Genomic DNA, 23,306 nt, shown 5'->3' on the forward strand with positions numbered 1-23,306 from the left:
TTAAACTTCATTAATGACCTGTGTTGAGATTACACCAGTGGAATTTCCCTCATGACAATGGAAGACATGCATGACACCCTGACGGACCCGCTTGAATCTTGGCCTGAGATGTTTGTGAAGTATTTTGTTTCCGTGGAGATAAATCAGTGGGTTGATGGCACTGTTCAGACACACAAGTCCACGACTTATCTGATGAGCAATGTAGACTCCATTAAACCAATCCTGGCATAGGTGTTCCTTTTCCAAAATCCGTGCCTTCAAGTTGAGGTTCTTTAGCACATGAAAGGGGATGTAACACACTGAGAAAAGTACAATCAAGAGGAACAGCAGTCTCAAGCATCTCTGTTTCAGCACCGTGTCAATGTTAGGTTTGGTGCAGAGAACTACAATCATGTGTCCATAGCAGCCCAGTATGATGAGTGATGGAATGCAGAACCCAGTCATTGTCCATCCAAGACTGTACGGCAGGTAATCTTGGACATCAAACTTAGAAGTAGTTTCATAACATTTACCTGTTTGGTTGTTCATGTTGTCTGTTTTAGTGAAGAACATGTCTGGAAGAATCTGAATGGACACCAAGACCCAGACCATAACTGTTATAATCACAGAGTGTGCCTGAGTTATTCTTCCCATTACTCTCATCGGATGGACAATTGCCAGGTAACGATAAACACTTATACAAGTGAGGAAACCAATGCTGCCATACAAGTTCAAGTTGAAGCAGAATCTTGTTATCTTGCAGAATACGTGTCCAAAGTGTCCCAAGATCCATTTACTCCCCAAAGCATGGTAGACAACCAGAAACGGGAGTGTGAGCAAATACAAAATATCTGCTAGTCCAAGGTTGAAAACAAAAATGTTGACGTTCCCCAGTTTTCCCCAGTTATGGAATAAGGATTTCAATCCAAAGCCATTTGCAATCAGACCAACGATGAATACTGCACTATAAACACAGGGTAAGAACTGTTGTGGAAAGTCAAAGCTAATTCGTTGACATGAAATGTTCCTCATTGTGCCTCCTATAAGCTCTCCTCTGATAAATAATAAGTTGCTGCTGTTTGAGTTGTTGCAGAGGCTGTGGTTTTGTGATGTCTGTAGAGGTGAGAGTTTCGATTCCTGTTTGTCACATTTTCTGTAAGCAGGAAATGCCACCTGCACATACTTTGGCAAAGACAGTTCTGATTTTGCCCTAAAATCACACAAATCGGTACACAGTATGTCTACACTCATCTCATCAATATGGATGTCCCATATAGCGCCACCATCAGGCCGATTTTTTGAACCACATTTTTGGACACTGCTCCTACACATTTTGCCCTAAAATCACGCTGCGACCTGACGGTCGCTTATCTCCCGATTAGGGAGTCTTACTGGTAAATAGCAAGTTAAGTTTGAATATATCACATTGTTGCAATGCATAACTCAAATGCATTATACCTGAGGGGAGAAATTACAAAGTTGCTCTCCAATATGAGCCTTTCTCCATCAAGTATATCATTTTAAAAGATGCAAAGAAGTGTTTGAAGAGGAGGAGGCTAGCATTGTATCAGTTTCCTGTATATATCAAGGTTCAACAAGGAGGAGAAGGTCACACTTTAAAATAGAACACATGAAAGAAGCGTGGAAAAATGAACACTCTAGGCTTAAATAACTACAGTTATGGGTATAAAGTCTAAACTATTAATCTCAATTATTTAATCCCCATTATCCTCAAGTGACACAATTTTGGTGTCCGTATTACAAAGTAAGTCATCTTGCAGCTAATCTCCCAACACCACAAGCAAGGGGTCACCTTGTGCAACCTGCATGCAGACATAGAACCAACCAAGTCTGCAGTGATTATCTTTGAGGACATTCTTCTGAGACTTCCATCATATCCTACTGCTTTACATGCAGAGATGCGAGCAGTATTTGAAATACAAGTTTTTGAAATACGTATTTGAAATACTTTTTTTTTTTTTTCAGAACTCTCCACTCCCATTAGTCAATTTTAATACAGGAAGGGGAACTAATATCATTTATGAAGCCATTTACAGTAGCCTACATGGAATCCCTGTTCCAGACATTCCTCTCCTCTTTTGACCAGTTTGATGGTTTAAGGTTTGAACAGAGGTGGTTGAAATGACCACAGGTGCTTGAATCAGTGACTCTTCTAGACAAACCCATAGAGTTATGGACAAACCCCTAGAGAGAATTATACACAGACTCACTTAGTAAACACTCCAACAGCACCATCTTTTGGTTGAAGTTTGTCATAAAAGGACAAAGCAATCTGCAAACAGAGTTGTATGAGTTGCATCTGCATGCATTTATTTATATGAAAATAGTTCTGACAAGGCAGATGATTTCTATGCCTATGTGAACGTTTCATTGATAAGAATAGAGGAAGGCATCACTATAACTTGACACGACTGCAGTGCTTAAATAATAATAATAATAAAGTGTAATAATAATAAGGGTATAATAATAATAATATAGGCTGCTTCTTTGATAATAAAGACACTACTTATCAACTACTAGGCTGTGCTTCAATTAGTCAGAAAGTCACAAATAGCCTAATGACTTTTTGACAACAAATAATGTATGTCTGCAGTATTCAGATATCCAATTATCTCCAAATGAGCCAAATCACTTAAATGTGTAGACGGTAAATTCCAAAATAAGTGGACTGATGAATCAATAGAATCGAATTATTGCATTGGAGCTATTCATGGTCAGTGTCATGACAGTCTCATGGTCAGAATCATGTCAGTATCGGTATCATGACAGTCTCATGGTCAGAATCATGTCAGTATCAGTATCATGACAGTCTCATGGTCAGAATCATGTCAGTATCAGTATCATGACAGTATCATGGTCAGCATCATGGTCAGTATATCAATATCATGAAAGTATCATGGTCAGCATCATGGTCAGTAGCCTACCATGTCAGTCTCATGGTCAGAATCATGTCAGTCTCATGGGTCAGAATCATGTCAGTCTCATGGTCAGAATCATGTCAGTCTCATGGTCAGAATCATGTCAGTATCATGGCCAATATCATGTCAGTACACATGGTCAGTATCATGGTTAGTATCATGACAGTATCATTATGTCACAGGGCTGTGACAGGGCCTGACATCCCCGTCACAAGGATGTCAGGCTGTGCACACTGTTTTTAAACCAAATTATTCACCAAAATGGGACTACTTTTAAATTAGTCATGTACAGTCTTGGATATTAGTTATAGGAGTGACCTTGCTTTTAAAAGAAATCTACTTGAATGCAGAAGACAAATTCAGGATCAGATTTAAATTTTGCACTTCTGGTTATGGTACAGGCAGTAGATCCAGTGGTGGCCACTAGGTGTCAGTGTCTATTTAAAACCAATGTGATCAGATTGAAAAGATCCTGGTGTTGGATGTGTTCAGCACAGACACAGATGGTCAGAAGAATCATGTGTGTGTGTGTGTGTGTGTGTGTGTGTGTGTGGGGGGGGGGGGGGGGGGGGGGGGGGGGGATTAGGAACACAATAAATACAAGTATTTTTCATTTTTTATTTTCTTAAAATTGTTTTAATTTGTTGCAGGACGAACATGGCAAAAAAATATCTGAGTCATTGTGCAAAATTAAGTGATGAATGAAACAACTCACAATATAGAAAAAGGGAGCCTTATATACAGTGCTGTAAACTGGGGTCAAATTACAACTCTGACAGCAGAACATAATACAAATATCATGGATTAACTATGAATAAGGAAAATATAAAACATATTGACACGAAAAAAAACGGAATACTCTGACAAAAAAGCCCAGATATTGTCAGCAAACAAAATAAACATTGTTAGTAAAATGTAGCCTGCGTGAAATAATGCAAACAATTGTATTACATCTCAAAAGCTATGATGAAAAATATGTACAACAAACTAGGAAAAAAAGAAACAAAAACAACAACCAAGAGAAAACAAGTGCAATGTCATCTGGCTATTAACATAATACAAAGAAATATACAAATTACAAATCACATTTAAACATATCTGTATACAGTATCTGTCAACACATAGGTTGGTGTCATTGTACACTTACAGTATGAGACGAATTTGTATCAAACGATTACACACCTGTTTGATATACGCTCTTAAAGTCCTCCTTACAGATCAGTAACATTATATACAGACACACACACGCACGCACGCACGCACGCACGCACACACACACACACACACACACTATTATTTACATTAGCGTAAATATGTCTTCAAAGCTAACATTGTCTGTCAGACCATCCGTCCGTCTGACCATCTGCATGCTGACATCATTGATACACATTTTCGCGGCCATGGTAACCGTCTGTCTGCATGCTACGTCATAGTACTGACATCACAGACTGGCCTGGACACGAACACCATGTACGGGCATAAAGATCTGCCCAATGGGCACTCCAACTTGGAACACCATATATAATATGGGCATAAAGATCTGCCCAACGGGCACTCAAACTTTACTTCTGAGACTCCTACATTCAATCCCTTAGATACTGTGCACATGTGCACACCCTCCAGGCAAAGGACTAGTATTTATTATTTGAGAAAAACAAGTCACTAAAAACAAAAGTGATTATTGAGGATGATTGAGGATGAACACAATTACTACGTACAGTATACTGTGTTCATCTGCAGTACATGATTAAATGTTGCCTAATTCAAATACAGATACAGTAATATACCAAATATCTACACACAGTTCTATGGGCAAACAGGAATAGGCATGACCCAAATTGGGAAGCACTAGTACTGTATGTACATGCAGTATGTGTGTATTTATATACAGTAAATGTATACATTTACTTACAATTAGAGATAAGAGGCATCTATAGATACATATTTTCATATTATGATGCTGATGGACATCTGTTTTTGTCAAGAGAAAAGCTCAGTAACAATATGTGTCATAAAAAAGGGCTGCATATTCAAAAGGCAATGAATAAGTACATTAACAGTAGTCTTCATGGAGCCCTTGTCCAGAAACATGGACTTACAGTTAAGGACTTTCATCCCCATCAACCGGTTGCATTGTGATGTTGCTTGGATTTGACTGCTTGCGACCACCACTGATCATCTGGGAGACGCGCCTCAGCTGCTTGTGAAGCTCCTCGGTTCCGTGGAGATAAATGAGTGGGTTGATGGCACTTCAGACACACAAGTCCACGACTTATCTGATGAGCAATGTAGACTCCATTAAACCAATCCTGGCACAGGCGTTCCTTTGCCAGTATTCTTGTCTTCATGTTGAGGTTCTTGAGTATGAGGGAATGTAACACACTGAGAAAAGTAAAATCAAAATGAACAGTAGTTTCAAGCATCTCTGCTTTTGTACCATGTCAACTCTTTTTCTTGTGCAAAGAAATACTATCACATGTCCATAGCAGCCGAGTATGATGAGCGATGGAACGAGGAACCCAGTCACTGTCCATCCAAGACTTGTATTTCAGGTAATCTTCGATATAAAACTTAGATGTAGTTTCATAACATTTCCCTGTTTGGCTTTTATATGTTTTAGTGTAGAACATGTCTGGAACAATCTGAACACACACCAAGACCCAGACAATTACCGTTATAATCACAGAGTGGGACCGAGTTATTCTTGCCATTATCCTCACTGGGTGGACAACAGCCAGGTAATGATAAACACTTATACAAGTGAGGAAACCAATGCTGCCATACAAGTTCAAGTTGAAGCAGAATCTTGTTATCTTGCAGAAGACATCTCCAAAGATCCATTTACTCCCCAAAGCATGGTAGGTAACCAAAAATGGGAGTGTGAGCAAATACAAAATATCTGCTATTCCAAGGTTTAAAACAAAAATGTTAATGAGCATCAGTTTCTTCCAGTTGTGGAACAAGGATTTCAACCCAAAGCCATTTGCAATCACACCAACTATGAATACTGTGATATAAACTCCAGGTAAGAATTGATGTGAAAAGTCAAAGCTAACCTTTTGACAAGAAATATTCCTCATTCTGTTTGTTGATGATGGTTGGTGCTAATGATGTTGCTTTAGCAGCTGTGGTGTTTTGAGTCATGGAGTTGAGGTTTTTCAACATTTCTTGTTCCTCATTTTCAGGAAAGTTGGGGTAGAAGCCAAGTTCCTCATAATAAAAGCTTTCGTAATAATTTCCACTTAATCTGTGCATTTCTTTTTATAACAAAGGATGTGTTCCAAATGGATACAAAACTAAAAGCCACATCCAACTGGATGTGATTAGTTTGACTAACACTGTCCAGTGTCTGCCATCCTTTGAACCACTAGTGGACAAAACATTATAAAAAAGAAAAGTTCTGTTTTTATTTCAAAGACAAATATTGACTTTTGACTCCACCATTACATTTCTATGAAGGTTGTTGTTACTTTTAAGCCTGGCATTCAAGTCAGCTGTAGAATTGAATAAGCTGTAGATGTCTCACCTGCCACCATCTGTTTCACCTAATTTGAGAAGGACAGTTTTGTTTACATTGACGGCAGAAGTGCACTTCCTTTTGTCTATTAAAACTCAGTGGATGCTGATTTTCCTTTTTTCAAGGCTTTGCTTGGTTAGGAATCAATACAATCTATTGGATTTGTTTAAAAAAAGAACACAGCAATAAACAATACAGTAACTGTAGTGTATGTGTGATCCTGGGAGCATCCTTCTCCATCACATTGGCACACTCTAGGATGCTATAATATGGTCAGTCTATACCAGTGATGTGGGGCACATTCAAAGAGCTAAAAATCCATTTTAAATATGACATATTTATTTCTTGGATAGCTGCAAAGACCCACACATTTTCTGGCAACTGACATATTGCCTTCACCCTCACATCAGTGTCGCCGAGATCCATATCTAGAGCTGACTGATTTGGTAGCACCTGATGACATGACGACACACTGAGGTTAGACAACAAAATTGCGATTAAAGGTTTAAATGGTAGACCCACCCACCTACTTTACATTTAGCTATGATAGAACCCAGAGAGTTTGAATGCGTAACCATTGCTTTGGTTGTCAGTTGTTACTTGTTAGTATGTCAATATTGTGTAATTTTCCATGTAATGAGTAAGGGGAAGTGAGATGTATTGTATTTGGCTTTGCTATACTTTTTTGCAGTTTCATTATTGCTGTGCGATGCATTAGTCAAGCGTATTCAGCAGCTTTCACTTCTACATGGTGAGGGGGTGCAACAGTACATGGTGGTACCACACCCAAACCAACCCCAAACTCCTGATCCAACCACACACGCACACACACATGCATGCATGCACGCACGCACGCACGCACGCACGCTAACCTTTGGTGGGACATGTCCCCCCATGGCTGATTGATTGATTGATTGATTGAATGATTGAATGATTGATTGATTGATTGATTGATTGATTGATTGATTGATTGATTGATTGATTGATTGAACAGTACAACATGTACCATTTTGCAAGCAAGCAATGCTAAAAGGATAACACAAAAAACCTTGATGGCTGTGTAGAGGTTTAATCCTTTCCCTTGGGGAATCCCAGTACCATTACATCCTCAAAGTGGAGATGAGACAAGTGTAACAGACAGATAGTTTTAATCACACAAGATAGAAAACACAGGCATAGAACTAAGTCCAGAAACGTACAGTGGAAAAGACAGAGAATGCAGTCAGCTTAGCAGGTGGACATCTCTCTGAAAATGCCCCAAACAAGCCATATACTGTTGGTGTACACAGAGATAAACTTAGATGATATAGGCGGTTCAAATACATTAATATTCATCAGAGATTAATTGGTCAGTGACCTCAGGTCCACACACACCCTCTGGCCTTTACTCCTCCTTTGTTCCAGAAGGTTCGACACCTGCTGCTCATGCCACACGTTGTGTCCACCATGTGCCCTTGTGCCAGAACACATCTGGAATGGATGTCATTATTAGGTGTCCCCTTTGCTATTGAAAAACAATGACATCACTCAGATGCATTTCTCCAGGTCTCTGTCCTTCTGCATATCTCTCTCACAGCTCCCTGTAAGAGAGCCAACACGTTTAAGTGCCAAGCAAGCCCCTAGCTCTGCCTGCTTGCTGCTTGCTTGACTGGCCTCTTAGGGCTCCAACATTGGTTTCCTTCTACACATGTTTCCATACAACACAATACAACACAAATTATCATCAATACAGGAGCAATAAAAGCTAGAATACAGTATCTAGGTCCTGTTTTGGACAGGTGCTAATGGTTGAGACACCCACATCAAGAAAGGCAGCTCACAATATTTGGGAATTTCAACAACTTCTGTTTTAGGCATCACCTAGTTTGTTTGGCACAAACCTCTACAGTGATGGCTATTTTGAGTACTGGCAAAAATAGGGTTATAGTTAAGTATCGTGGGATTCTTGATGGCCTCAGACCTGAGATGTTTGAGGTCTTTGCCTCATCATTTGCCAGCCTGTCTCAAGTGGTGCTGGGAAAATACCTTCCACACAAGAACACCCTGTTGGGTTAAATAACTACTAATAGGCCATGTAGACTCCCATACGGTGCTCTACACACAAAACAGGTGATAAAATGTATATATACAGTATATACACAATAACCCTCAAGTTTTTAGTTTTTTACTGTTTCCAGAACTGTGAGGCTGTTCTCACTTAAAGGGGAGAAATACCCATTTTCAACATTGTCATTACAGTAATATACCCTTCTGTGTTGCCTAGAACTGGAGAATTGATTTGGGAGTTTGTATTGCAAAGTACACTGTGATGACAAAAACACAGATAGCAAAAACATGAGACAATTAGCCAAATAGTCACAAAATGTGTTAAACTTCATTAATGACCTGTGTTGAGATTACACCAGTGGAATTTCCCTCATGACAATGGAAGACATGCATGACACCCTGACGGACCCGCTTGAATCTTGGCCTGAGATGTTTGTGAAGTATTTTGTTTCCGTGGAGATAAATCAGTGGGTTGATGGCACTGTTCAGACACACAAGTCCACGACTTATCTGATGAGCAATGTAGACTCCATTAAACCAATCCTGGCATAGGCGTTCCTTTGCCAAGATTCGTGCCTTCAAGTTGAGGTTCTTTAGCACATGAAAGGGGATGTAACACACTGAGAAAAGTACAATCAAGAGGAACAGTAGTCTCAAGCATCTCTGTTTCAGCACCGTGTCAATGTTAGGTTTGGTGCAGAGAACTACAATCACGTGTCCATAGCAGCCCAGTATGATGAGTGATGGAATGCAGAACCCAGTCATTGTCCATCCAAGACTGTACGGCAGGTAATCTTGGACATCAAAATTAAAAGTAGTTTCATAACATTTACCTGTTTGGTTGTTCTTGTTGTGTGTTTTAGTGAAGAACATGTCTGGAAGAATCTGAATGGACACCAAGACCCAGACCATAACTGTTATAATCACAGAGTGTGCCTGAGTTATTCTTCCCATTACTCTCATCGGATGGACAATTGCCAGGTAACGATAAACACTTATACAAGTGAGGAAACCAATGCTGCCATACAAGTTCAAGTTGAAGCAGAATCTTGTTATCTTGCAGAATACGTGTCCAAAGATCCATTTACTCCCCAAAGCATGGTAGACAACCAGAAACGGGAGTGTGAGCAAATACAAAATATCTGCTAGTCCAAGGTTGAAAACAAAAATGTTGACGTTCCCCAGTTTTTCCCAGTTATGGAATAAGGATTTCAATCCAAAGCCATTTGCAATCAGACCAACGATGAATACTGCAATATAAACAGAGGGTAAGAACTGTTGTGGAAAGTCAAAGCTAATTTGTTGACATGAAATGTTCCTCATTGTGCCTCCTATAAGCTCTACTCAAAACAATAAGTTGCTGCTGTTTGAGTTGTTGCAGAGGCTGTGGTTTTGTGATGTCTGTAGAGGTGAGATTTTCGATTCCTGTTCCGAACAGGAATCAAAAATCTCACCTATACAGACATCACAAAACCACAGCCTCTGCAACAACGATTCCTGTTCCGAACAGGAATCAAAAATCTCACCTATACAGACATCACAAAACCACAGCCTCTGCAACAACTCAAACAGGCTGTTCCACATTTTCTGTAAGCAGGAAATGCCACCTGACATACTTTGGCAAAGACAGTTCTATAAATAGGAAGTTAAGTTTGAATATATCACATTGTTGCAATGCATAACTCAAATGCATTATACCTGAGGGGAGAAATTACAAAGTTGCTCTCCAATATGAGCCTTTCTCCATCAAGTTGTATATCATTTTAAAAGATGCAAAGTATTTGAAGAGGAGGAAGCTAGCATTGTATCAGTTTCCTGTACAGTATACATCAAGGTTCAACAAGGAGGAGAATGTCACACTGCGTGCAACCTGCATGCAGACATAGAACCATAAGTCTGCAGTGATTATCTTAAAGGACATTCTTCTGAGACTTCCATCATATCCTACTGCTTTACATGCAGAGATGGGCAGTATTTGAAATACAAGTATTTGAAATCCTTTTTTTTTTTCTTTTTTCTTTTTTTCAAATTCTGCCCATCTCTGTTGATGAAGTGCCACCACTCCCATTAGTCAATTTTAATACAGGAAGGGGAACTAATATCATTTATGAAGCCATTTACAGTAGCCTACATGGAATCCCTGTTCCAGACATACCTCTCCTCTTTTGACCAGTTTGATGGTTTAAGGTTTGAACAGAGGTGGTTGAAATGACCACAGGTGCTTGAGTCAGTGACTCTTCTCCTAGAGAGAATATACACAGACTCACTTAAACCCTCCAACAGCGCCATCTTTTGGTTGAAGTTTGTCATAAAAGGACAAAGCAATCTGCAAACAGAGTTGTACGAGTTGCATCTGCATACATTTATTTGCCCTATATGAAAATAGTTCTGACAAGGCAGATGATTTCTATGCCTATGTGAATGTTTCATTGATAAGAATAGAGGAAGGCATCACTATAACTTGACACGACTACAGTGCTTAAATAATAATAATAATAAAGGGTAATAATAATAATATAGGCTGCTTCTTTGATAATAAAGACTACTTATCAACTACTAGGCTGTGCTTCAATTAGTCAGAAAGTCACAAATAGCCTAATGACTTTTTGTTTTGACAACAAATAATGTATGTCTGAATATCATCAGCAGTATTCAGATATCCAATTATCTCCAAATGAGCCAAATCACTTAAATTTGTTGAAGATGGTAAATTCCAAAATAAGTGGACTGATGAATCGAATTATTGCATTGGAGCTATTCATGGTCAGTATCATGACAGTCTCATGGTCAGAATCATGTCAGTATCAGTATCATGACAGTATCACGTTTGCATATCAATGTCATGAAAGTATCATGGTCAGCATCATGGTCAGTGTCATGGTCAGTAGCCTACCATGTCACATGGTCATAATCATGTCAGGGCTGTGACGGGGCCTGACATCCCCGTCACAAGGATGTCAGGCTGTGCACACTGTTTTGAAACCAAATTATAGTGACATTGCTTTAAAAAACATCTACTTGAATGCAGAAGACAAATTCAGGATCAGATTTTAATTTTGCACTTCTGGTTACGGTACAGGCAGCTTATAATGTGTCAGATGACAGATATCTACAGATAACAGTAGATCCAATGGTGGCCACTAGGTGTCAGTGTCTATTTAAAACCAATGTGATCAGATTGAAAAGATCCTGGTGTTGGATGTGTTCAGCACAGACACATGGTTAGAATCATGTGTGTGTGTGTGTGTGTGTGTGTGTGTGTGTGTGTGTGTGTGTGTGTGTGTGTGTGTGTGTGTGTGTGTGTGTGTGTGTGTGTGTGTGTGTGTGTGTGTGTGTGTGTGTGTGTGTGTGTGTGTGTGTGTGCGCGCGTGCGTGCGTGCGTATGTGTTAGACGCTGAGCTAGGACCACACATATGGGGTCCTCGGTATCATTTGGGGGGATTAATCCTCATAGTGATGTTTGGGTAGGTATACATCTCTAGTGATAGGAAAAATGTGATAGCATTGCTTCTGTGGTAGCTTTCTCTGTGCTATCTATCCTTTTATAACAACATGCCAAAAAACTGTTTTCAAAATCCGAATGGAACATTCTACTTCAAACTGATGATTCTCCCGTAGTATTGACCCTCTGTCTTTGAAAAATGGCAAGGATAAAGCTCAGACTACATGTTTTTCATTGTACGTTGACATGCACGTCCTCAGTCATTGTAGTTCATTGTCAGACTGCATCTGTTCTACAGCTTGTTGGAAAACTTAAAGTGGCAAAAGAGGAAGATGAACGATGAATGCTTTGAAAGAATAGTGAACTAGTCTAATGCTTTAACTTCCCATTTGAGGAATGCCAAGCAGCCTAACCTTAACTGATGTAACGTCAACAAATGTAAGAGGAAACTCAATACAATGACACTGGTGAATTTGCATCTATCAATGGGAAGGTCTGTTAATCATGAATAATGACTTCTTCATTTCTTACAGGTTGTTTAGGACATTATAGCCTCAATGTAAAGTTCAGGCCACACAAATAATGTTCCCCTGGAGACTGTTGTGTTGCTGCCCATGAGCAAAACACAGACTGAGACAGATATGGGGTCATCAGTATCATTTGGGGGGAATGATTCTCATAGTGACTTTTGGGAAGGTATACATACCTAGTACTAGGAAATATGTGATAGCATTGCGTGTGGGGTAGCTTTCTGTGTTATCACTTCATTTATAACCACATGCCAAAACACAGTTTTCAAAATCCAAATGGAACATTCTACTTCAAACTGATGATTCTCCCTTTAGTATTGAAAAATGGCAAGGATAAAGCTCAGACTACATGTTTTTCAAAAAGTTGTTAAAAGTATCATCTATAGAAATGGTACATATTACAGGCAGTGACAACATACTGTAGTGACTAGACTACATTACATAAGATGTACTTTTGTTTTCATGAAAGGTGTAACACAAAGGGTTCCTTTATAAATAACCAAAACATTTTAAACCATGTTTACATACATAGATTCTAAAGAAATATATTGTGAAATTCATTAAACTAAATATATTGCAAGTGTGTTAGAACATATCCAAAATGCCCACTATTTGATCCGCTTGTCCTAGTATAGACAACCTCTGTGTAATCAAATTTTTGGGTTTTCATACGTGTAGAATCCATTATTTTTAAATGGTCAGTCTCACATGTTAAGGTCAGGTCAAGGTTACTTTTGACCTCTGGGAGAACAACAAATGGAAACAACTTGATGAATATTCATCTTTCACTTAATTAAAACTCATTTGTAGCGGATCCCGAGTATACGCACGATATTTACTGTATATACAGTAAAGCTGGCAAGGGCTACGTACCGTCCGTTGAAAAGTGCTGGCACGGGTGGACTCGCAGATTCATCATCATCGCGCATCCATGTGCACACAATAGTGATCCCTTAACATGGAAGCCAACTGTCTTTCTCATCTTTGATGTCCATTTTCTCAAAAAAACACCTTTGATGCCAAGGATCGATGGCATTGGATTCTCGCTAAAATAGTACAAGCTGAAAGGCATCGATCCTCCATTACTGTTTACGCTTTGGACGACAACACTTCCGGGTAAATCTCAAACATCGTCAAGTAAGGAATTCATGACTACCGGGAGCTCCGCCCCCACCTCTCCGCCGAGACCTCCGACGAGAATCACAGCCGCACCATTCACTTGAATGGATATACAGCGGATTTTACACATTAAATATGAATTCCGTTTTGGACCCAGAGCTTCGAAATCTCGTCCAATCCGTCAACAAAGGCCTGGATATGCATTGGAAAAATATGTAGACCTTTAAACTTCTAAAACAATACGACAAATGAATATATAAGGACGCAACAGCAGAATGAGGAAATCGCCTGTCTGCTGGACCTATACAGAGCCGTTTTCACTTTTCACTGATTAGTTTAGAGGCTATTACTCTCCATTACACAAACAACCAACCAGAATAAACTGCTTCAAATGTAGGCTACATGTTTCTTATCATGCCGATTGCTTATAAATCTTATCTATAACATTTGATATCTCTGGCGTGAAATGTTCGCGATTCCTGACTGCCGAGCCGCAGAGGGAGAGGGTGTCGCATCAAATTCTGGGCCCTGGGTACAAGGATTCGCTGTGGGCCCACATGAATGTTCTTCATCGTGGGATTTCAAAAATAGCAAATCTACAAGCTCGCAGCGTGGCACTCAGTGCCGCGCTATGAGCTTGTATATCTGCTATTTTTCAATCGATAAAGTCTAAAATAATTAAGGCCCTTCCACCGTGGGCCCTGGTAAGTCAGTCCCACTTTTCCCCCCCTTGTGACACCCCTACCCACAGCCTGCAGTCGAAAGCAGAGTTGAAATACAACACTTCGCGTCGCTACCCCTGTTCATTCAGACATTCACAGACGTACATTACATATCAGTTGCTATTTAACATAACAAATAAGGTGTTTGTAGTCATGGGTTATTGTCGTTTAGGCCAATACAGTCCATTCATATTTAAATTGGTTTGAAACGGCTTTCTGTGGTCCAGCAACCATGGACATGTTCCTTATTCCTCTGCTGCGACCTTATATATTCCTATGTCGTATTGTTTTAAAAGTGTAAAGGTCTAAATATTTTTTCCAATGCAGATCCAGGCCTTGTTGATGGATTGGAAGAGATTTCGAAGCTCTGGGTCCAAAACGGAATTAATATTTAATGTGTAAAATGTGTGTACAATCCGCCGTATTTCCCATTGAAGTGAATGAAGCCAATAGCGGCGCGCTGTGATAGTGGCGGAGGCAGCTTTTGGAGGGGGCGGAGCCGGTAGTCGTCCATTGTGAGCGCGATCTACTTCCGGCCTTCAAAATAAGAGACTGGCCGCGGGCGGCCGGCAGCTTGGACTTTTAACCCTTTCATGTCTGGAGCACTAAATGGGTTAAGTGTTTGTGAAAACTGTCATTATCATGTCACAGAACTGGTATTCATAATAATAATAGTAACACTATATAATAAGATGGCAACATGTATCCACCCACCACATCCTCCTGACTGGCACACAGTAAGGATGTAAGGCTCATAGGAATTTAGGAAGTCTTGGTGATGTCTGCCTCATCATGACTAAATGCAGTATCTATCATCAGCACTGAAGGTGTCCACCATGCTCAACAGCCTCTGCTAAATGTTCTTGCTCTTCAGGATGACATATTATGTGTGTAAAGGACATTACTATTCACAACATTCACAACATTATTTAGCCAATAATGGGATTGAAGAGATGAGGGCAGTGATCATTCTGTGTGTGTGGATACACCCTAATCTTTTACGACCAAGACACACCAGTGCTTAGACTCCCTACTACTGTTTTTGCACATTTTGGGGAAGGCATCAGTCAACTCCACCCACATGCATCATGACAGCATCATTCCTGCTCTTTATGGCAGTCTGCTCCTCAGACGGTGAGCAGAGACAGTGATCCAGAATCCATCATGGTGCTGACACAAAGTCTAACTTAGCCTCTGGCATGGAATACATGCATCTCAGCAGGCACTGGGTGAGATATCAAGCATACTGCACATGACCAGCACTGAAGAAGTGCTTCATCATGTGTGTCCTGAGAGAAAAGGTGACAACTTATTGTCAAGGTCTCTCCCTGCACATTCAAACTGGTGGATGTGAAGTATAGGAAGAATTAAGTTGTCTACCCAAAATCAGCAGTCGGATGCACAGGTAGACTGCTGCTGTATCTGTTCAAATGTCTTTGGTCCAGGTGATAGAAGAAACCACTTCAGAGTGCAGCTGATACACTCAAGACTATTACCACTGAACTTGCCTGTCAGCCCTCCATTATGCAAACGCATGCATTTCCAGTGCTGAACTTTGCAACAGTATTTCAATGCATCTGAGGAATGACTATAACATGCATCCCATCGGGTTGCTCAATTACATTATAGAGCTGTTCTAGCTGATTCCAGCATACCTGCAACGTGTCAACAATTGTGTCATGTCAATCGTGAGGTGAATACTCTACATGTCAACCAGTGACCATAGCTGCTGCCTGCTTGGACACCTGGATAAGGAGTGATAAGGTGTGAGAGACCTTGACCTGACCTTTAGCACATAGGCCTAAGACTGACTGGCAATTGAATATAAATTATAACATTAGAAATAGATTCTACACCTCCTGTTAATGCTTAATATTGATGACATTAGGGATCTCCATATGGGCATAAAAAGGATTACGTTGGTGGTTCCCCTGACATCACAGTGATGTCAGAGCATGATGTCAGAGCGACACACCCATAGACCTGTGACACACTGTGATGTGTCAGGGGAACCACAGTGTCAGGCGTGACAGAGATACGGACAAGATGTGCCGGTTTTCATAGCAATAACTGATGGTAATTTCACTGATTCAGCCACATTCATTGAACCCTAAAACCTTGGGTTAGATAACCAATATCACCTTTCTATATTTGAACAGTATCACAACGCAATTTAAGTCCAGTCAGCTATCTTGGACACATCTTGAAAATGATGAATTCCCACATTTTTAGTATGTTCTTAAGCATGCCTAGAGGTCTCAGAAGTAGTTGAAAAACGTTTGTATAAGGGGGTTAAGTAGTATGTTTTCATACAATGACCCATGTCATTTTCGCCTAGTGTTATAAAATAAAATGCATGATAGCACCCATAAAGCTACCACTAGTGCAAGGCTATCACATATTTTCTAACTCTAGACATGTATACCATGACAAAAATCACTATGAGCATTAATCCCCTCAGTTGATACCGACTAACCCCAGTGGCTCACCGTCTATGTGTGGGTGGGTGGGGGAACACAATAAATACAAGTATTTTTCATTTTTTATTTTCTTAAAATTGTTTTCATTTGTTGCAGGACGAACACGGCAAAACAATATCTGAGTCATTGTGCAAATTTAAGTGATGAATGAAACAAGTCACAATATAGAAAAAGGGAGCCTTATATACAGTGCTGTAAACTGGGGTCAAATTACAACTCTGACAGCAGAACATAATACAAATATCATGGATTAACTATGAACAAGGAAAATATAAAACATATTGACACAAAAAAAACGGAATACTGTGACATAAAAGCCCCGATATTGTCAGCAAACAAAATAAACATTGTTAGTAAAATGTATCCTGCGTGAAATCTCAAAAGCTATGATGAAAAATATGTACAACAAACTAGAAAAAAGAAAAAAAGAAACAAAAACAACAACCAAGAGAAAACAAGTGCAATGTGGCTATTAACATATACAAAGAAATATACAAATTACAAATAACATTTAAACATATCTGTATACAGTATCTGTCAACACATAGGTTGGTGTCATTGTACACTTACAGTATGAGACGAATTTGTATCAAACGATTACACACATCTGTTTGATATACGCTCCTAAAGTCCTCCTAACATTATATACACACGCACGCACGCACGCACGCACGCACGCACGCACGCACGCACGCACGCACGCACACACACACACACACACACACACACACACACACACACACACACACACACACACACACACACACACACACACACACACACACAGCGCGCGTACACACACACACACACACACACACACACACACACACACACACACACACACACACACACACACACACTATTTATTTATTTATTTACATTAGCGTAAATATGTCTTCAAAGCTAACATTGTCACGACCAAATAACGTTCATGGTCAAGTGTCTTCCACAGTCTGTATAGTATTTAGACTGGAGTATAGAGTATTTTTTAGAACGCTGAAATGATTATTAAGGAAATGTCCCTTCATCGTTTCTTCACAAGGTGCAGGAGGGGACAGGACTGGTGCAGTGAATTCTTAGTGCAGACGAAGTTTGTCACGCTGGGTTTTTTCATCCCAATGTGGTCACAGTTCATTACCAGCTACTTAATGTACCTTTACCAAGTCTAATGCTACTCAGTAAAATCCTGAGTGTTCATTTAACTCTTAGATTTAAGTGAACGCTCGAAACTTTACAGTGTAAGACAACACCCTGCTGGTTCCAGCTGGAACAGATTACACATACCTGTCTATCGTGTCCTGATTGGACACGATTGAGTCAATAAGTCAGTTAGTGCTTTGGGCCAGTCAGGGCCTGAATCCCCACAGGGCAGGGTTGGTATATGCTCGGCTGGGGCAGTTGTAATGACAGACACAGGAGTGGATCATCATCACAGCCCGCCGCAGCAGTCTGCCAGTAGGGCAGCGGAAGGCCACCTCAGCGGTGTGCGTGTGGTAAGGGGTACAGCAGCGGGAGTCGGTACACTGTCCGCAGTACCGGAGCTGGTAGTGCTGGGTGCTGTAACAGCCCTGGTGAATAAGCCGAATGGGTGTGGGGGACCTGTAGTTGGCCTTGCAATGCCCACGGCGTCCCCACTGGAGGAAAAGGACATATGAAAGCAGAGATTGATGAGAACAGAAAGCAAACAAGGGGCACAAGTTGAAGAGGAAGGAGTTTGAAGTCCATGTTGTGTAGCTCACCATAGGTTTCATATGGTGTGGCTGGACCATATGACAAGGCCGAACCTTGCAAAGCCTCATCTGCATCTCCAGCCTGCATGCTGGGTTTTGGTTGGACACGCGTGTTGAGACGCCGGCCCCACAGGTCCGGGAACAAGCACTCCACTCAGTGCTCCTTTCCGTACAGGTGGGGGTGGAGGGGACATGTGGGACCAGTTGATTGGGATGGTGGCTCCCTGGGAAAGCTGGCCACTTTGGTGGCCGCTCAGTTCTCGAGGCTAGAAGAATATGAGTAAAAGCACAATTAGAATAAGAATCAAATTCACATACCGGTATGTTCATTCACTATTTTTTGCACTGCGTAATTATACATTAGTCCTGTTGTCCATGTATGTCTGATGACATACTCAGAGATAGGAAATGTACAGTTTTTCAAAAACACTGGGTGGGGAGAGCTCTGGGTATTATTACATTAGCAGCAGTGCCGGGTGATTAAAAATAGTCAATTGCGCAATAAACCAGCAGCATGTGAATGGGGACCTTACAGAATTATGTTACTCTGTGTTCTCTGTTGAGATGCTGACCTCATCTGACGTGTGTTTGCCTATAACAACTCACAACGGTCACTGTGTTTCAGTGACTCTCAGCTGGCTTAAAAGACAGGACCATTTTAAGAATATTATCGTGTTTCATCCAAGATAACGTCTCAAAATATACAAGAAATAATGATCATCTCATCCTCTGGCATTGTATAGCATTCTTCTTAGGTCATGAATTCAGATTTAAAAAAAGATTCCCAAGCAGAACACGATGTTCCATAACTATTGACATGTAGTTTAACTCAGACAGTGTCAGGAATTCCAGATGCTCTTAAAGTGGTTTTATTTTCCTATGCTCCTTTTGCAGTCCCCACTTGGCTCGATGCATTTAATTGTTACATAGCTCAGCTGCGGGTGTTGTTATGAAACTTTAAGAAACAGGGTGGCTGGGAAAAGGACATCGTGTTCTGACTTTTCCGGCAAAATGCTGGTTATATTTGGACTTGGAGAGTTTTCATTTGGCCAGACACACCCCAATGAAACGCAGAAAATACTCCAATAAAAGCTTCCAGACATGACCATCAGTGACAAACCTCATATAAATGTAGGAAGCATAATATTGTCTCACAGATTGATGAAGGGTGAGTAACGTTTGTTATTGAGGCATCCAGTGATGCATGAAAAAACATCTGGCTTCAGTATCGCAATGACATCGAGAAATGTCTTGTAAATGTCAATCTGGCTGTAATCAGGAAGATGTTTGGGATCTTGGGGGGGGCAAAACCTTATTTTGAATAATCTGCAGTGGATGGAGGTGGACTGGACTCCCATTCTTCCATTAAGAAATGTAGCTCCTGTGATCGGGTAGGACCACTATTGGTTGAAAAGTGATACTGCCTGAAACGCAATACCCAAGTGGGTGTTCTGTCATAGCTCAGTGGTAGACATTTCTACCCAGGTAATCCAGGGTAATCTTATTGCATCTTACATGTGAGGATCCATATCAAAGCTGGTCTTTTCAACCTATCGATAAATCTCTCTGTTTTTATAAGCAAAAACAAAACAAAAACATGGCTGAGAGGACAGTTGATGTGTCCCTCCCTTCCTGTCCTAAACAGTGTAACCATCCATCCATTCATCTACCTGTGATTGCATCCTGAATAACAGTGTTTTCCAGGTTCTCACAGACCCACTCCTTGCAGCACTTCCCCGGTAGCAGAATGTGTTGTGGGTTGGGGCAGTCTGGAGTTGGGAGACGGACCTCCAGTGAGCATGCTGGAACACAGCTCACCCCTCCACCCCTACAGCGGCAGTAGGTATCGCAGGAGGGCTGGAACGCCTGACCGTCATGATAAGTGACTCCGTTGACCTCACAGCTCAGATCCTCCTGACCTGTGGAACATTAAGAGCACAGACCTCTACTTAGTTTTTGGAACCAGGATAGGGTTAACTGGAGACTTGAATGCATTCGGAAAACCCAATTAGGAAGTGAAATGGGGAGGCCCAGGGAGGGAATAGAGAGGAAAGAACAGAGGAAAAGATGAGGACACTGGAGTGGCTGTCCCTGCCAATGGTTAGGTTTTATGGGAAACCAGGCCTCTCCATGGAGAAGACGAGGAGTCTGTTTTTCAATCCATGTGTGTTGTCTCTGCAATCTATCATGCTCAAAAGGCAGTCATTAGAGGAGGTGTGTCAACATGAGCCCTTAAAATAGAAGCTGAGACATTTTGGAGTCAAAGCCCAGCCGCGCCCGCCATGCTCGGATGAACAGGCCCTAAACACGACTGTCTGTTTGTAATTGGGACCCAGGGGGGCTCTGTCAGCCTCCCAGGGTACACTCAGGGGTGTCGCACCGAATTCTGGGCCCACCGAACTCTTTGTGCTTTAACTATTGAAAAGCTTGTAGATCTGCTATTTTTGAAAAATCTAGAACATTTGTGCAAGTCTTTGAATATTTAAAATCCTTCCAAGGTTTTTTGAAAAAGCTATGTTTCTATGTCAGTGGTGCTCAAATTTTTCATGTGAAGGACCCCCAAAATGATATGTATTTGGCCACGGACCCCCATCCCAAAATGTTTAGATCCAGGGACCCCCCAGAAGCAAAATTCTGAGTTACACATGTTTGCTTAACAAACACATATATTCAAAGATTTGCACACATTTTTACAACTTTTAAAAAATAGCAGATCTACAAGCTTGCAGTGCGGCACTCAGTGCCACGCTGTGAGCTTGTAGATCTGCTATTTTTCAATAGCAGATTGACCCCCCTGGGTACGCTACTATAGCTTTTCCCATGGACAGCAACAGCCGGATTGATCAGTGGTCAGGGGAGACTGGCACTCACTGACACACTCCCCGGACTCTCCAGGGAAGCTTGCGCTGTAGTCACACTGTAGACCTCTCTGGCTGTCACAGGGAAACGCCTTGCTGCAGGGCTCGCCTACTTGTCTTGCACACATCTGGCAACACTGGCAGCCATCGAGAACCAGGGGGACACCCGTGGGACACTGGGGGACTGGACTGGTGCACTGGCATGGCTGCTCACACTGCTGACATATAACCTGGCAGGGATAACATGCACACACAAGGCCAGAGTCAGAGGATAGGAAGCTTGGAAAATGGGCAGGGAGTGGCTTAGTTGTTGTCAAGATCATCTATATAATATCCAAAACGTTCTTGTTGGTGTGTGCCAATAAAAAGGTGGAAATATGAGTACTTTGTCCTCCCCTGATTTAAAGTTTTGGATGTGCTACCTTTTTGGAATTTTTAATTCCTACTTTTTATGTATACTTATATGTATATTTTTCAAGCACTCCACTGAGAAACCCCAATGCTGATGCGCAACCTATTTTTCTTATTTAATCATCTATATATTATCCCCTCATTCAAGCTGTCTTAGATTTACTCAATGCGATTATTCTGTGATGTGGAAACATCACAAAATGTATGTTTTTTATCATGATGATGATATTGATACCACCAATTCTAATGTTCACCATTGTTACCTTAATCAGGATTATTATCTGTAATCATCACAAAGACCACCACTGCTGCTGCCACCACCACCACCACCAACTGTCATCATCATCATCATCATCATCAACATCATCATCATCTTCTTCACCATCACCATCACCATCATCACCATCATCATCATCATCATCATCATCATCATCATCATCATCATCATCATCATCATCCAGGGTAGATTTATTTTATCAATATCAAACTGCCTCTCTTTTGTGAGAGCAGATAGTACTAGGAAACATTGTATCCAGCACTGTCTAATCAGGGCCCAGTTTTCAATAGCGTGTCTGATGGAACCAACCCACGGACTGTCTGGATGGTCCCAGTCTGAGTTATTCAGAACGGAAGAATAGGGTAATCCCCTCAATGACTTTAGCATCCCATATAACGGGTTCACCAGCTGTATGGGGGGGGGGGGGGGGGGGGGGTGAAGAATTGTATCATTCTCACTTTGTTTCTACTAAACCTATATCTATCAGAAAACAGGATAAGTGCATTGGCCATCTTAACGCTCACATAAATACAAACAATACTACTGTCGATAACTGTGTTACCATCACACACAATCCTCACTCAGTGTGGCCTATTCAACACTGAGAGTGCAAACATTCACCTAAATGTTGTTTACAATCCCAAAGTAAAAATAACACAATAATACATAAGCTCCATGTTAAAGAAGACATCACAGACCCCCACCGAACACACACACACACACACACACACACACACACACACACACACACACACACACACACACACACACACACACACACACACACACACACACACACACACACACACAGAGACATGATCCCATTCACAAGTAATGAAGACAGAGAGTGGCCTCACCTGTGCACCCATGCAAAGCAGTAAAGCCAAGGCTATCACATTGTCACAGAGTGGTCGGTCCATGGGGCCTCGTGTTGTTGGTGGAGCTGCTCAGTCTGTCTATCTGGCTAACTGATCTGTGTGAGTGCAATGCTGGCGCTAGCAGTACAGCTGTTTGCTCAATGCTCATTCTTGTGCACCGCTGACATTTATAAAGTCCGTACTCTGATGTCACAGGCTGACTGCCGTGTAAACAGCCACTGGAGCAGCATCAGAAATGTTTCACATTCCTGCTCCCTGCTGCCCAATTCCACTTCCAGACACTCACTCACCCACCCACCACACCTCCCTCTTTTTTCTCTTCACCCCCCCTCCCTTCTTTCCACTCTTTTGGTGTTCTAAGCTTACCCGGTTTAACAC

The 23,306-nt window shown here is 41.2% G+C and overlaps 3 protein-coding genes and 1 pseudogene across 4 annotated transcripts; all 4 read right to left on the minus strand.

The window, feature by feature from the left end:
* Window positions 1-1,011, minus strand: LOC308290834 (P2Y purinoceptor 1-like; the record flags this gene model as incomplete). Its single annotated transcript, XM_080732747.1, has 1 exon — window positions 1-1,011. One exon carries the CDS (start codon window positions 1,009-1,011, stop codon window positions 1-3), a length of 1,011 nt encoding a protein of 336 aa, XP_080588873.1.
* A 4,008-nt stretch (window positions 1,012-5,019) lies between these two features.
* On the minus strand, window positions 5,020-5,998 carry LOC308290835 (P2Y purinoceptor 1-like; annotated as a pseudogene). The gene has a single exon. The product of its transcript is annotated as a P2Y purinoceptor 1-like (transcript).
* A 2,804-nt stretch (window positions 5,999-8,802) lies between these two features.
* On the minus strand, window positions 8,803-9,804 carry LOC308290836 (P2Y purinoceptor 1-like; the record flags this gene model as incomplete). The annotated part of the gene is made up of 1 exon (XM_080732748.1): window positions 8,803-9,804. The coding sequence occupies one exon, from the start codon at window positions 9,802-9,804 to the stop codon at window positions 8,803-8,805; it is 1,002 nt and encodes a 333-aa protein (XP_080588874.1).
* Window positions 9,805-17,862: 8,058 nt separating this feature from the next.
* Window positions 17,863-23,009, minus strand: ccn5 (cellular communication network factor 5). The gene is made up of 5 exons (XM_080733045.1): window positions 22,908-23,009; window positions 21,376-21,592; window positions 20,175-20,423; window positions 18,514-18,770; window positions 17,863-18,408 (listed from the first exon to the last, which is right to left on the minus strand). The coding sequence occupies exons 1-5, from the start codon at window positions 22,968-22,970 to the stop codon at window positions 18,121-18,123; spliced, it is 1,074 nt and encodes a 357-aa protein (XP_080589171.1). The 5' UTR covers window positions 22,971-23,009; the 3' UTR covers window positions 17,863-18,120.
* Window positions 23,010-23,306: the final 297 nt, after the last annotated feature.

Source organism: Nannobrachium achirus (genome assembly GCF_963921795.1).
Source record: "Nannobrachium achirus genome assembly, chromosome: 9".
Taxonomy (NCBI): Eukaryota; Metazoa; Chordata; class Actinopteri; order Myctophiformes; family Myctophidae; genus Nannobrachium; species Nannobrachium achirus.

What these genes read in the sequence shown, in the direction of transcription:
- ccn5 (XM_080733045.1), bottom strand. Translation starts at nt 22,970, where the DNA reads ATGGACCGACCACTCTGTGACAATGTGATAGCCTTGGCTTTACTGCTT. An exon ending in TATTCAGGATGCAATCACAG is followed by an intron (nt 18,771 to 20,174) that starts GTAGATGAATGG and finishes ATATTCTTCTAG; the next exon opens with CCTCGAGAACTGAGCGGCCA. An exon ending in CACACCATATGAAACCTATG is followed by an intron (nt 18,409 to 18,513) that starts GTGAGCTACACA and finishes CTTTTCCTCCAG; the next exon opens with TGGGGACGCCGTGGGCATTG.